Here is a 13,919-nt window from a genome sequence, read left to right on the forward strand (position 1 = left end):
TCAGATTGGCTCCGCTCAGTGTTGGCCTTGAGGTAACGCTCTTGATTCAACCTGACATCTCATCTATGTGCATTGTGAGGGAAGATAGTTTGGAAACATAGGGGCCTTCATTGTCTAGAATAGCCACAAAGTATTCTGCAATGCCGGCTGCAGCACCATGGTCATAAGGTGCTGGAAAGGTGCTGGGGAGTCCTTCTTCTTAAAGGAGCCTAGCAGTAGACGCAGGCCAGATCTCACTATTGGGAAACGTGAGAGCCTGCAATGCATACAATAACTCATCACTTCTGTTCAGGGCTGGACATCATTTTTAGTGACGGAGTTCAGCCCTCAACAAATACAATAAAATAATTTGCTCCAAGACTTTTGAGTGATGATCATTAGCGGGCTGGCCGAATGGCTGTGGGATGGCAAATTATGTTATTATCTGCAATCATACCTAATTTGCCAGTATCCAGCGGGGACTGGAGCTATGAAAGCAGTGGCGAAGAATCTGACTCTTTCTTTTAAGTCCAGTAATTTTTGGCAGGGTCATCAGATCTAGAGTGTAAAGGGAGTCCTGCCTAGCTTTACCTTTCCCTTGGATGTCAAAGAGAACATCACAGAATACCACCCTTAGAAAATTCCCCACAGGCAGTCTGTTTATGGTCATCATCCTCAACCCTCCCCAAAGTCCCTTACTTATAAGGTAACTGAAATGCTAATTTGTGGGACTGAAGAATTGGGAACATACAGATAGAAACAGAGATATTACCCACTAGATTACTAGTCCTTTGGTCACTGCTCACTAGCCTGCGTGGTGTATGCATGGTTGATGTTCTCTCCATGTGGGGGAACTAAGAGGTGATCATGCTCTCTTTAAGAGAAGCCATACACTAGAGTACAGACACTGCTTAAAAAGAAAGTCAGTTATAGAAAGAAAAATTACCAACTACACACTTCTCTAGATCCTCAAATTTAAGGAAAAACAACCCAGTGATACTTCTAGGTTTGTTGGGTATATTTCATTTGTACCCTTTTATTCTATTGTTTTAGATTTTTTTCATTGTTTCATGTGTGAAAAGGACACTGAACATTTTGACAATTTACACATAAATACAGTACATTCCTACAACATATATAATATACAACATTTATATATACACAAAAAATTCATATTCATACAGCGGGTTTACTACTCACACTCTCTTCAAGACAAAATCACGTTTGGACTAAAGGTTTAAATAAACAACAACTAAATATGAAAAAAGTTTTTCAAATAGACCATAAATCAAAATCCTTGGTCTATTGAGCAATTGATGTCTATTCCCTTTATGTGCCGACGCGTTTCAAACCAGATGATATCACTTCTCAGGTTCTCCTCAGGGCTCTGTCTGTCTTTTAAGTTTGTCTAAAAGTGTATATAAAAAAGAATTTTTGTTTTTAATTAACTATATTTCATTCGCTCTCCTCCATTAGATCCATTTGTCACTATTTTTACCTGTTTTCCAGCTGTCGCCGGTCTGCAAGTTTTATTTTTCGCTCAACTGATTATCTTGGTCTTTGTACCTATAACCAAGGTGGGACATATTGTAATTCTCAATGACCCCTGACAGTCAGACAGCATCTATGCACAAACTGCATCTGGACATACCTGGGTGTGTCTGTTTATTGTTCTGACACTCTTCACTTTTTTATCCTGTTTTTTGTGAGAATAGTACTCGTCCTTGCATGTTGTTCACAATCTGAAAGTGACAAAACACTCTTGTAATTCTCGAGTGTGTTTATCTCTAACTCGTTTTCTGACGTTCACTATACTTTTGTCCCACTTCAACAGACAGACTTTACTCAAATCAAACTTGAAACAATTGAGTTTTGTCGAAAAATTAGACTCAGGGCTTTTTTCGCAAACCAACCACCCACAATTGAGAAAGAGACTACTGGGTTACGAAACAAATCAAATTTCGTACCCACCCAGAAGATTCCAAAACAGATCTATGCCTTTGAGCAGATCATGCTATCATCAATAGACAAATTAGAAAAGAACAATAAATAAATTCAACAAAACATAAGTAAAGGGCAAAGAACTGCGCTTAAAAACCTGAAAGAAGATCACTCAATAGTCATCAAGCAGGCCGATAAAGGCGGTGCGGTCGTCCTCTGGCCAAGAGATAAATATTTAGCTGAAGCACGGTCACAGGTCGACAATAAAGTTTGGTATAGAATACTCCAAGAAGATCCTGTAAAAAGCATACAAGGAGCAATAGCTGATATTGTCAGATTAGGGATAGAAAGTGGCTTCGTGGGTGCAAAAGAAGGTGAATATTTAATCAAAAAATTCCGAAGGACTCCAATCCTATATTTCTTCCCAAAAATTCATAAAAATCTGAACGAGCCCCCAGGACGGCCCATCGTCTCTGGGTGCGATTCTTGCCTGGAGCCGCTCGCAAAATATGTAGATTTCTTTCTGAAACCATTTGTGAGCACAGTAAAATCATATTTGAAAGACACTATGGATTTTCTGGTAAAAGTTGAGGGAACTGAATTCAATCCAACCTTGCAACTACTAGTGACAATGGACGTTACGTCCCTATATACCCAGATCCCCCAGGATGAGGCACTGGAGGTAATAGAACTGTATCTGGAAGCTCGGGAAAGACCACACCGAGTTCCCACAAGCTTCATTTTAAAGCTAGCAGAAGTAGCTCTGAGGAAGAACTACTTCAGATTCAATGAGCAATTCTTTATGCAGACAAAAGGTACAGCTATGGGATGTCCTTATGCCCCAGAGATGGCCATACTGTACATGGCTGAGTATGAAAGAAGGTTCATTGATAATAACAACCGATATAGCGAGCACATCAAACAGTGGCTACGCTACATCGACGACGTGTGGCTCCTGTGGCAGGGGAGCCACACCGAGCTGATGGAGTTTCATTTATGGCTTAATGCAAAACACCAAGATATTAAATTTTCCATGGAATCTAGTGATACTAAAATGACGTTCCTAGATGTGGAAATTACGTGTATAGAGGGGCGGCTAAAATCCTCCCTCTATAGGAAAAAGACTGATAAAAACACAATGTTGCATCACCAAAGTGCCCACCCAAGAAATCTTAAGGCCAATTTACCATATGGCCAACTGCTCCGTATAAGAAGAAACTGTACGGAGCTGTCTGACTACGAGCAACATGCTGAGACATTTTGTGAGGAAATGAAAGACAGAGTGTATCCCCGCAAACTGTTAAAACACTCATATGAGAGGGCACGATTTACACCTCGGGAATGCCTTCTGCAGACTAAAATAAAACCTGAATTAGACAGACTAGTTTGCGTGACCACATTTGGGCCAGATACTAACAAGTTTAGGCGGGCGGTCCTAAAAAACTGGCACCTATTAGAAAATCTGGACTGTCCATTTCCTCGTCTGCTTTTTGCGTACAAGAGAAATAGAAGCATAGGCCAACAAATTGTGCGGGCAGATATAGCATTACCAAAACCTAAAAGTGATTTACTGTCCCAGTGGGGGATGAAACCCATTGAGGGACATCACAAATATGGCAGTTGTGCGGCATGTGGAAATACAATGGAAGGGAAGGAATTTCAACATGGAACTGTGAGGTGGAAACATTTGTGTTTTTCAAATTGTAAAACACGCAATGTCGTGTATGTAATTGTTTGTCCATGCTCTAAAATTTATATTGGCAAAAGAACTCAGCAAGCCAATATACGCATAACCCAACACAAATCACGGATAAAGAACAAAGTTCTAACTGCCCCCATGGTCGAACATTTTGTGGAAAACAACCAAAACGAAAATGACTTCAAGTGGTCAATTTTGTTTAGCCTACAACAATCAAGAACTATGATGGACAAGACCCTGTTACAGAAAGAGGCGTACTTGATATTAAAATTCAACAGTGCGCTCACTGGTTTAAATTCGTTATCTGAAATTTCAAGGTTGTAAAACTACACAAACTAGAATTACACATATCAAATCAGAAGGAGGTAATACATCAGGTACCAGCAACACACTAAAAGATGGCCACCACAGTCCTAGAGTGATGGATCATACATAGTGAGTTTAAGAATCGTTTTTGGTTAAATTGTTTTTCCACCAAATGAATTTAGAAAGGAGAACTACGAGCACATTAGGGCTAAATTCCGAAAAACGGCTCAATCTAACATAGAAGAAACCCCCTTTCTTAAAATAATTTTCCACTAAAAGATGGCCGCCACAGATCGCGTAGGTGAGAGCGACACGCGGCTATGTTGAAAAACACATCTCAAGATGGCTGCGACATCCACAGATTGATGCAGCAGTCACCGGTTCGCCGCGGAAGCAGGTAGGACGCGAAAAAGCAGGCAGACTTTCATGTACAATCTCACACTTTAAATACATTCAAACTAAAAACGATCTTCTGTACACAGGTAAACTGCCAAACGGTTTGAAGTGCAAACAGACGCTCGAGGACAGAAAGGCATAGTTGTTGCAGCACACGAGGGAGAATCAGAATTAAACAGGTATGCCTCAAGTATAGTGAACGTCAGAAAACGAGTTAGAGATAAACACACTCGAGCATTACAAGAGTGTTTTGTCACTTTCAGATTGTGAACAACATGCAAGGACGAGAACTATTCTCACAAAAAACAGGATAAAAAAGTGAAGAGTGTCAGAACAATAAACAGACACACCCAGGTATGTCCAGATGCAGTTTGTGCATAGATGCTGTCTGACTGTCAGGGGTCATTGAGAATTACAATATGTCCCACCTTGGTTATAGGTACAAAGACCAAGATAATCAGTCGAGTGAAAAATAAAACTTGCCGACCGGCGACTGCTGGAAAACAGGTAAAAATAGTGACAAATGGATCTAATGGAGGAGAGCGAATGAAATATAGTTAATTAAAAACAAAAATTCTTTTTTTATATACACTTTTAGACAAACTTAAAAGACAGAGCCCTGAGGAGAACCTGAGAAGTGATATCATCGGGTTTGAAACGCGTCGGCACATAAAGGCAATAGACATCAATTGCTCAATAGACCAAGGAATTGATTTATGGTCTATTTGAAAAACTTTTTTCATATTTAGTTGTTGTTTATTTAAACCTTTAGTCCAAACGTGATTTTGTCTTGAAGAGAGTGTGAGTAGTAAACACGCTGAATGAATATGAATTTTTTGTGTACATATAAATGTTGTATATTATATATGTTGTAGGAATGTACTGTATTTATGTGTAAATTATCAAAATGTTCAGTGTCCTTTTCATACATGAAACAATGAAAAAAATCTAAAACAATAGAATAAAAGGGTACGAATGAAATATATCCAACAAACCTAGAAGTATCACTGGGTTGTTTTTCCTTAAATTTGAGGATCTAGAGAAGTGTGTAGTTGGTAATTTTTCTTTCTATAACGGTTACCCACGGTCCAACCAACTACATGTCCCAGGACCTGACTCCTTGTTTTTTCAAATAAAAAGAAAGTCAGAGCATATGGCCGGGAGAAGAGACTGTAGGCTGAGGGTCGATGTCTGATCACTAGAAGCGTCAGCTAGAATCAGTGGAGTTGTGTACCCTGTTATCTTCTCACCAGAAGTCTGGGCAGGGTCTGTTGTTCCAGCTCTTACCTCTCCATCAGAATGGAGTCTGATCATGGAGTAAGGGTGAGGTGACACAGCCCCTGCATTTTACTTAATCAGGACCCATGTATTAACCCCTCTCTTCTGTGTGCACAACTTGAGTAAGGCACAGAGCCGAGCGTCTGGCGGGACTCATTGTGAGGCTTTCTCACTGCTAATCTAGGTGAATTCTAGTATGTTACGGCTGCTATTCAGAGCGAGGCTCTCTCTCACTGCTCGACTGACACATATTGAGTGGAACAAGGTATGCTTTACTTGAAAAATGAGAAATGAGGGAAGGCTGGAGTATAAACGGAGGAAGAATGCAAGATTGATGAAAGAGAATAAGAAATAATCATGCAAACTGCATAAAAAGTCTGTCCCATCCACAGTGCCCAAAATAATTATCTTCTGCATGGCAGGGGTTCACCTAAAAAACTTCTCTTTACGCACAGGTCTCCTCTCAGCATCCGTACATGGAGAGCTACATCGGGAAACCGCATGTGTGGACCGTGGATTTCAACAACTTGGAGGAATTTGAGGAGGCCCTGCAGAGCATCATGAGGACTAAGGTATGTTTCAGATAATGATTGACAGACAGAAGGCTCTTTACATCTGCTGGGTACCAAAATATTACAAAGTGCCTGAAACACTGAAAACCAGTGGAATATCACCCTAGACATGTCAATCAACTTCTAGCAGCCAGAGACATTCTATCTGGAACGCTTGGTCCACACTGTGGTGCCAGCGCAATTTCACCCAGAGATGTCAATCATCTCAGCAGGCCAGAAGCCAAGTGGTGGAGGGGGCAAGACTTTGCAACCAGAGCACCCTCCAAACATCCAGTTGTAATTCTGTTTTGGGAATGTTTAATCTATGTCTAGAATACCCATGTCCAGAGACAGAATGTTCTCTAATCACATTATTTCCCCGCATACCTGTGTCCTCTAAAGGTTTAATTCTGTTGATGACTCAGTCGCATACAGACATAAACAGAAAGTGACCGCAAAAATAAATTTTGACCCTTCAAAATACACTGCTCATTTAAGCACTAGGCTGGGGCGAAATTAAAATGACACTTGCGCAATTTGCATTATTTCGGAAAATTTTGCATTAAGTTTGTTACACAAATGTCCTGTAATTCGTTTTTCGCCATTACGCCTGTGGCATAATTATGCACCTTTCCCAGTAAAAGTGTAACTTTATAGAGTATGTGAACGACTCGAACTACGCGGCTGTTGTTTAGGGCAATTGTGCTTTTCTCGATATGTTTTTATAACTCACTGAAGGACCCTTTAGGGGAAGAAGTGACGTCGGACGCACTCTTGTCTTCTAGCCCTGTCCCTATCACCTCTGGACAGAACAGTATGTTTTAGGTAGAGAGGACATGTTCATGCTGGCATGGGGGAGTGGTGAGTGAGGGCTGGGGAATGCTGTGTTTCCTCTGCTCAGGGCCGATTTACATGCTGTAGTGTCAGTCGTGGGTTGCTGGTCATTTCTATGATTTGGGAGGCGGGATAAGGGGTTTATGGGGCAGGAAAAAATCAGAGGCAGATGGGAAAATAGAGGGATAGGGCAAGGGGAAAGAAGGAAAAGAAGGAAAGGATAATTCCTCGTCTTCCTATGTCTGTTCACCAGTGGCGGGAGAGCGGTGAAGGGAGTGTGAGGGAGTGAAGGAAATACACACAGACAGTGAAAAGAGCCAAGGAGGCTGAAAAAGATATAGAGAAAAAAATGATAGAGAGAAGAGAAGCTAGAGGAAGGGGAGAGAAAGGAAGTGGTTATGGATATTTTATTTTCCCGAAGCGATTCTGTGCGTGAGCTTCAATTTTGTGCTGTCAAAATGAGTTCTTCTCCTCACGCGACCTCTTAAACAGAAGTAATATTCCGGAGCATTGAAGAGAAAAGGCTCTCATTATTATAAAGCCAAACATACATGGATATAATGGGATATTGCACATCTCCGGCCACGCTCGGCGCAGGGCTAATTAAGTAGCACAGTGAGGAGAGCTCGGAGCCGGCTAAAACACCAATCAGGGGCCCGCCCAGACCACTGTGGAGATCTCTGCAGCACGCTCGCCGCCGCAATAATGTCTAATGGGCCTCAAATGGAAGATCTGTTTATAGACAGCCCCCTTCCGACGTGATTGCCTGCGTCCTGCCCTTGCTTCCCCGTTACTCTGGGGCTTAGACCCTCATCAGCATCTTCATCCCTCACAGCATGACAGTTTCCTGCCCTTCCTTCGCCCTTACTCTTTGCCATGGACTCTCTCACCAGCATCTTCTTCCTTTCCGACACAATTGTCTCTATCCTGCCCTTTCTTTGACTTTACTCTGTGGCATGGACTCTTATCAGCATCTTCACCCCTTACTACAGTGGTCTTCAAACTTCTTAATTCCGCACCCCCCAGTGTAGAAAAACAATTCGCCGGGCCACTCCTTAAAATATTTCACAATTATTTTATTTAACTGGCAATGTTTAAATATGTCTAGACTCATTTAAACATTGCAGGTAAGTTCTGTTGCGGTTTTAGAAAGGCAAACAAATACATGATTTCCAAACATACTATTCCGGTGAGGCAGGCCTTACTAATGTGGAAAGGATCCAATGTGGTTATTCGAAATGGTAGTGTGGGTCTTGGAGAAAATTTGAAGTCCCTTCCCCTTTGAGACCTTCTCCGAGCCAGGATTTAAATGACAAAAAATGTTAATGATGGCCCATTACAGCCGTGCTTACTGCTGCTCATTTTATTAGGCTGAAAATAAAGCATAATGTTTCTTCTGGCCAGGGCCTGGCGCCCCCCCTGGGATCACTTGAGGCCCCCCTAGTGGCGCCCGCCCCCCAGTTTGAAGACCTCTACCTTACTATATGATTGCCTCTGTCCTGTTCGTCCTTCACCACTATTCTGTGGCATCGACTTTCACCAGTATTTTCATCTGTTCCCACATGATTGTCTTCATCTTCCCCTTTTTCCCAGTTCCCTTGTGCATGGGCGCTCATCCCTTCCGACATGATTGTCTGTGTCCTTTACTTCCTTCGCAGTTAGTCTGTTGCGTGGACTCTCATCCCTTTCCACAAGATTGTCTATGTACTGCCCTTCCTTCACATTAACCATATGGCAAGTGTGGTATATGAAGTTGGGTTATTAGTTGAGAGGGGCGAGTCACTAAATTAACCTGTGTTTAACCCTCTGGTAGTGTGGCACAAAATCAGTTAGACTTATGCAACACTGAAACTGCAAGTGAAAACAAAACACAAGTAAAATCCCCAACACATTTAGAAAAATACAGTCTATTTAAAAAAATAAAATGACACCAAAATGACAAAAATCCATTATATAGAACTTTAGGAATTTTTAAACTTTAATGTAAAAATAGCACAAAGAAGCACAACATGCCACTGACGTATATTGAGTCATGCTGGACGGGGTCAAAGTCACAAGCTCCGGCTGACCGCGCTGGAGAGTGGATCACAAACAGGGCAAGGTTAGTTTTGGTGAAGAGTTTACCTTCTCAAAGTCCAAGTCCCCAGGAGGAGCCTCTGTTTGATCTTCATGTTGTAGGAGTGCCTTGAGAAGGTCGTTGTCAGCACAAAGTACAGTAGCTGCTTGAGCTTTGCATTGGCGATTGATGGGGGTGATCTGTGGTTGATGCGAAGAGCAGGCCACAGTCGGAACCTCACGTTGGTAGGAGACACGGTGACCGGTGGTGAGACAGGGAGCCCGATGATGGTTAAGAAGAGCCCCAAACGTCTGGATTTTCATGTGGAATGCATTTTTTTTAGATTTGAAGCAGGAGTAGAGCACTCTAATGCCAGCCAAGTGTCCAGGACCTGTGGGGCACCTCTTTAGGATTAGGACTCACAACAGTAGAGACCAGCAGCAGGAATCAAGTAGGTCCAGGTGGTGCTGGTCAGCTAGGCAGTTGCAGGGAAGTTTGTTGTGTCCCAGTAGCTCAAACAAGAAGCCAGCCAAATTACACTTAGAGTCACTTCTGGGAGTTCTGGGTTAAAGGCAGGTAGGTCCAGTCTTCTTTCTTGGGACAGCAGGACATTCTTACTTTTGTATCTTCCTCAGGTCCATGAGTGTTCTAATGAGAGGTTCCATGGATGCCATTGTTATACCCTGTGCCAGCCTGTAGGAGGAGGATGCATCATTTGTCTAGCCTTCCCCCTTTTCTGGGTTTGACTCCAATCTGTCTAGGAAGTCAAAGAGAGGCAGACCTAGGTCTGAACTGCATTTATCAGTGATAAGGATGGCAGCTCTTAGAAGTCAGGAAAGGCCTCAGGCTAAATTTTAAAGCACAAGAAGGGCTTGGCACATCCCCCAGGGTATCCTGCTCAAAAGAGGATCACCCTGCCCCTGCCCCACACCCACAGCCCTTTTGTCTCCATGTATGGAAGGATTACACTAAACAACGCACGAGAGTCAGTCACATGCATGTGACCCCAGTCAATGGCAAAAAGGCACATTTGCTTTAGGTAGAAAAATTCCAACTTTCTAAAAGTGGCATTACCAGAATAGTTACTTAAGCTCCAACTTTACGATTCAAGAGGATTTTAAATTACAGTTCAAATACATAGACGCTTTTATCTATCTGTTCCCAAACTGAAATTATCACTTACTAAGTGTAATGATGCCACCCTCTGTTAGTCCATGGAAGAGCTAGATTTGCTACAGTGAAAAACAACTTCAGGAATTTGTCACTGTCAGGACATGTGAAGCAAAAGTAAACATGTCCAAATTTTACCGTTACCAAGCACTGCGCCCTGTGAGCCATTAGGTCCTTCCTTAGTGTTTACCTATAAGTATTAAAAATAAAGGTTGGGGTCTGGCAAAAGGGTTATTTTGCCAGGTCAAAATAGAAGTTTAAAACTGCACTACAGGCTGCAGTAGCTACGTAAGTGGGTGGCATAATAAGTGCAGCAGCCCACATTTAGCCTTTCATATTCAGGCCTTGAGTACATGTAGTATCATTTACTAGGGACTTATAAGTAAATTAAATGTGCCACTTCAACTGACATCAACTTTTCCATGTTTAAGGAAGAGAGCACAGGTACTTTGCCACTCCCAAATTACACGCCCAGTGCCAGGAACCATGGCCTCCCCACCATTCACTGGTACAGCACAACCAAGCTGATGGCCCTGGAACCAAGAAGTCATAACAACAACGGCTGCATCTCCTTTCCACAATCAGCGGAAGGACCTTTCAACTGCCATCAATGCTGTTTTACCTGCAACACAGAAACACCTGCCGGCCCCGCACAGCTGACTTCCGACCCCAAAAAACAGCTCCAGTGCAAGTTGCTCAGCATACGATCCATCTGCAAACAATCCACAGAAGTTTATGACACCATAACCACCCTCATCCCATACGTGAAATTCATCACTGAGACCTGGCTCACCCTGTCATCAACCCCCGACATCGCCACCGGAGCGCCACACAGCTACATGATGATACGCAGAGACCACACGAACAAGCACAGGGGAGGCATTGCCATCATCCACTAGGACTCCCTCCAATGCACCACCACCAAAGATGACATCTTATAAACACCTTAAATTCTAAATCCAAACATCTGGAAAAACAACCATAAGAGTAACATTCACCTACCGACCACGGCTTCTGCAGCACCATCTCCGACTTCATCTTCCCTGGCTATCGACTGCAAACACTAAATTTCCTCTGCAACCTCAATTTCCACCGTGAAGACCCCAACAACACAAATTCTGCAAATCTCCTGGAGAGCATGAGCAACATCGGCCTCACGCAGCTAATCACCAGCTCCACACATAACATTGGACCCCATCTTCACAGCCATCAATCTAATCAAGTTCTCACCTGTAACTGAGCTAACCTGGACTGACCACAGCATTGTCCACTTCACCATCACAGGCTCACCAGGACCCACCATCTAACCCCAATCCCTTCACATCGGAGATGGAGCAGAATCACTGAGACCCAATGGACCACCGCCCTCAATCCTACCAAGCCAGACCCCACCCCGAGCTAGCCATCCAAAACTTTGCCAATGTTTTGCCAACTACACCAACACAGAGGGAAAGGCCAGTACCAAAAAGTCCAGCAAGCACTCCAGCTGGTTCACGCCCATACTCCAACCCCTGAAGCGTGAATGGAAGCACTTGGAGAGATGATGGCGTTTCAGCGGAAACTCAACAGACGTCACAACCTTCAAGTAAGCCCTCAGCAAATACCACCACCACAGGGAGGCCTAGAAGGATGCTCTAACCAAACTCATTGAGTCAAGCGCCAACCACACTAAGGAATTTTTCAGCATCATCAGGGAGTTCTCCTGCCCATCTGCCAACAAGAATACGATCCACCCTTCCCGGGCCCTCTGCGACACGCTGGCAGACTACTTACACAACAAGATAGCAGACATCTACAGAAACTTCGACCCTCAACCAACCAACTTCAATCACCTCCTGACACCAACCAACGCTACCCACTGCCACCTGCTTACTGAAGAAACAGCTCACAACACAGGACACCACAGCCATCATGAACTCAATTCACTCCGGAACTCCGACAGACCTCTGCCCCCACCACATCTTCAACCTGGGACAGAAGGAAATTGGCAGTGACCTCACAAACATCATCCATTGTAACTATCACCACAACTACCGTTCCCTCCGCATGTAAGCATGCAAAGGTAAAACTGCTCCTGAAGAAACCCTCTGCTAATGCCAGCAAACTAAAGAATTACCACCCTATCTCCCTGCTCCCCTTCCCAACTAAGGTCATGGAGAAATCCAGTAATCGCTGGCTTATCAAACACCTGGAAGAAAACAACCTGCTGTACACCTCCCAATACAGCTTTCGCTCCAACCACAACACTGAGACCACCCTGATCGCTGCAACTGACGCCATCAGATCCCTACTCGATTGAGGTGAGATGGCAGCCCTGATTCTCCTTGGCCTCTCAGCGACCTTCGACACCGTATCTCACCACGCCCTCATCACCAGACTCCACCACATCGGCATCCAAGGGGACGCCCCCACATGGATCACCACCTTCCTCACAGGATGCTCACATAGATTCTGCCTACCGCCCTTCACCTCCATACCCTAGGGCAAAATCTGTGGCGTGGAATCAAGGCTCCTCCTTCAGCCCTACCTTCTTCAAAACCTCCATGATGCTTGTTAGACCTGGCATTTCTTGGCGTTAAATACCCCTGACTTTTTGCCTTCACCCCCTCTATTTTTGATGCTGTGTTGGACTACGTTTGACTGGCTTAGATGCTTAGGGGACTTTGCCACTGCTGATCAGTGTCAAAGTGCAAGTGCTCCATGTGTAAAGTGTAATAGTAATTGGTTGTTCATGATTGGTATGTTTGCCTTACTAGTAGAGTCCCTAGTAAAGTGCACTATGTGTGTCAGGGCTAGTAATGCAAATGCTAGTACTGGGCCTGCAGCACTAATTGTGCCACCTACACAAGTAGCCCTAAAGAGAGAACTCAGTCCTGCCACTGCAGTGCCTGCGAGCAGTTTGGTAAACTGCCATATTGTTCTGACAAGTGCACCCACTTGCCAGACCTTACCCTTCCCTTTCTATGCACATCAGACACCCCTATGGTAGGTCCAAGGTACGTGTTGCAAATAAAGAGGCACACTGTAGATATTGTACGAGTCTTCTTTATTACCTCTTACCACCATCACAAGTTCCAGTCAGCTGCATTCTTGCGTGGGCAGTACCAAGAGGGAGGGCAGGCAGGGGGGGGGGGCGGGAGAAACCAAGAGAGATTACAACAGTACCCCCTGGACAGGGCACAGTGTTTGTGAAAGGTAGGACATGTACTTAGGTGTGTACCATGTCCTGACAGTGAAATAATTTCCATTTATTTTTAAACTGTTGAAAGGCCATCTTGCCCATAGGATAGAATGGGTGTAATATGTTCCCAGCCTATCTTCCCAAAGGCTTAAGATGGACAGGTGAAGTTTAGTATGCCTGAACTCACAATTCAATAACACATATGTGAAGGTGGTTTTTGCATTGTGTGTTTAGAAACCACTCTTTTAGAAGTGGCTGAGTTTTTGTGGTCTAACATTTCAGTGTGTCTCTGCCTGGTTGTGGATTGACTGTCTGGATCTGAAAGTGATAGGATCTGCGGAATGTCTTGACCCAGGGGAGGAGGTGAGACAGCAACAAGCTGACCTGCATCTAGAGTGTAGGGTGGAGGAGTAGCCCCCAGAGGTGAAGGGGCCTGGGCAGCAGCCACAACTCTACCCCCTGCTGAGTGATTAAGGATCCAGACCCCACTATCAAAGGAAGCAGGTGTCACTGGCAGGGAGACACCCA

The 13,919-nt window shown here is 43.9% G+C and overlaps 1 protein-coding gene across 2 annotated transcripts in view; it reads left to right on the forward strand.

Moving 5' to 3' along the window:
* Positions 1–13,919, forward strand: part of MGAT5B (alpha-1,6-mannosylglycoprotein 6-beta-N-acetylglucosaminyltransferase B) — a 793,707-nt gene that overhangs the window by 643,989 nt on the left and 135,799 nt on the right. For both annotated transcript variants that reach the window (XM_078654621.1, XM_078654622.1), the window contains exon 14: positions 6,055–6,171. In XM_078654621.1, coding sequence (XP_078510747.1) covers positions 6,055–6,171 — 117 coding nt within the window. The remainder of the gene's footprint in view (positions 1–6,054; positions 6,172–13,919) is intronic.

Source organism: Lissotriton helveticus, chromosome 7, assembly GCF_964261635.1.
Source record: "Lissotriton helveticus chromosome 7, aLisHel1.1, whole genome shotgun sequence".
Taxonomy (NCBI): Eukaryota; Metazoa; Chordata; class Amphibia; order Caudata; family Salamandridae; genus Lissotriton; species Lissotriton helveticus.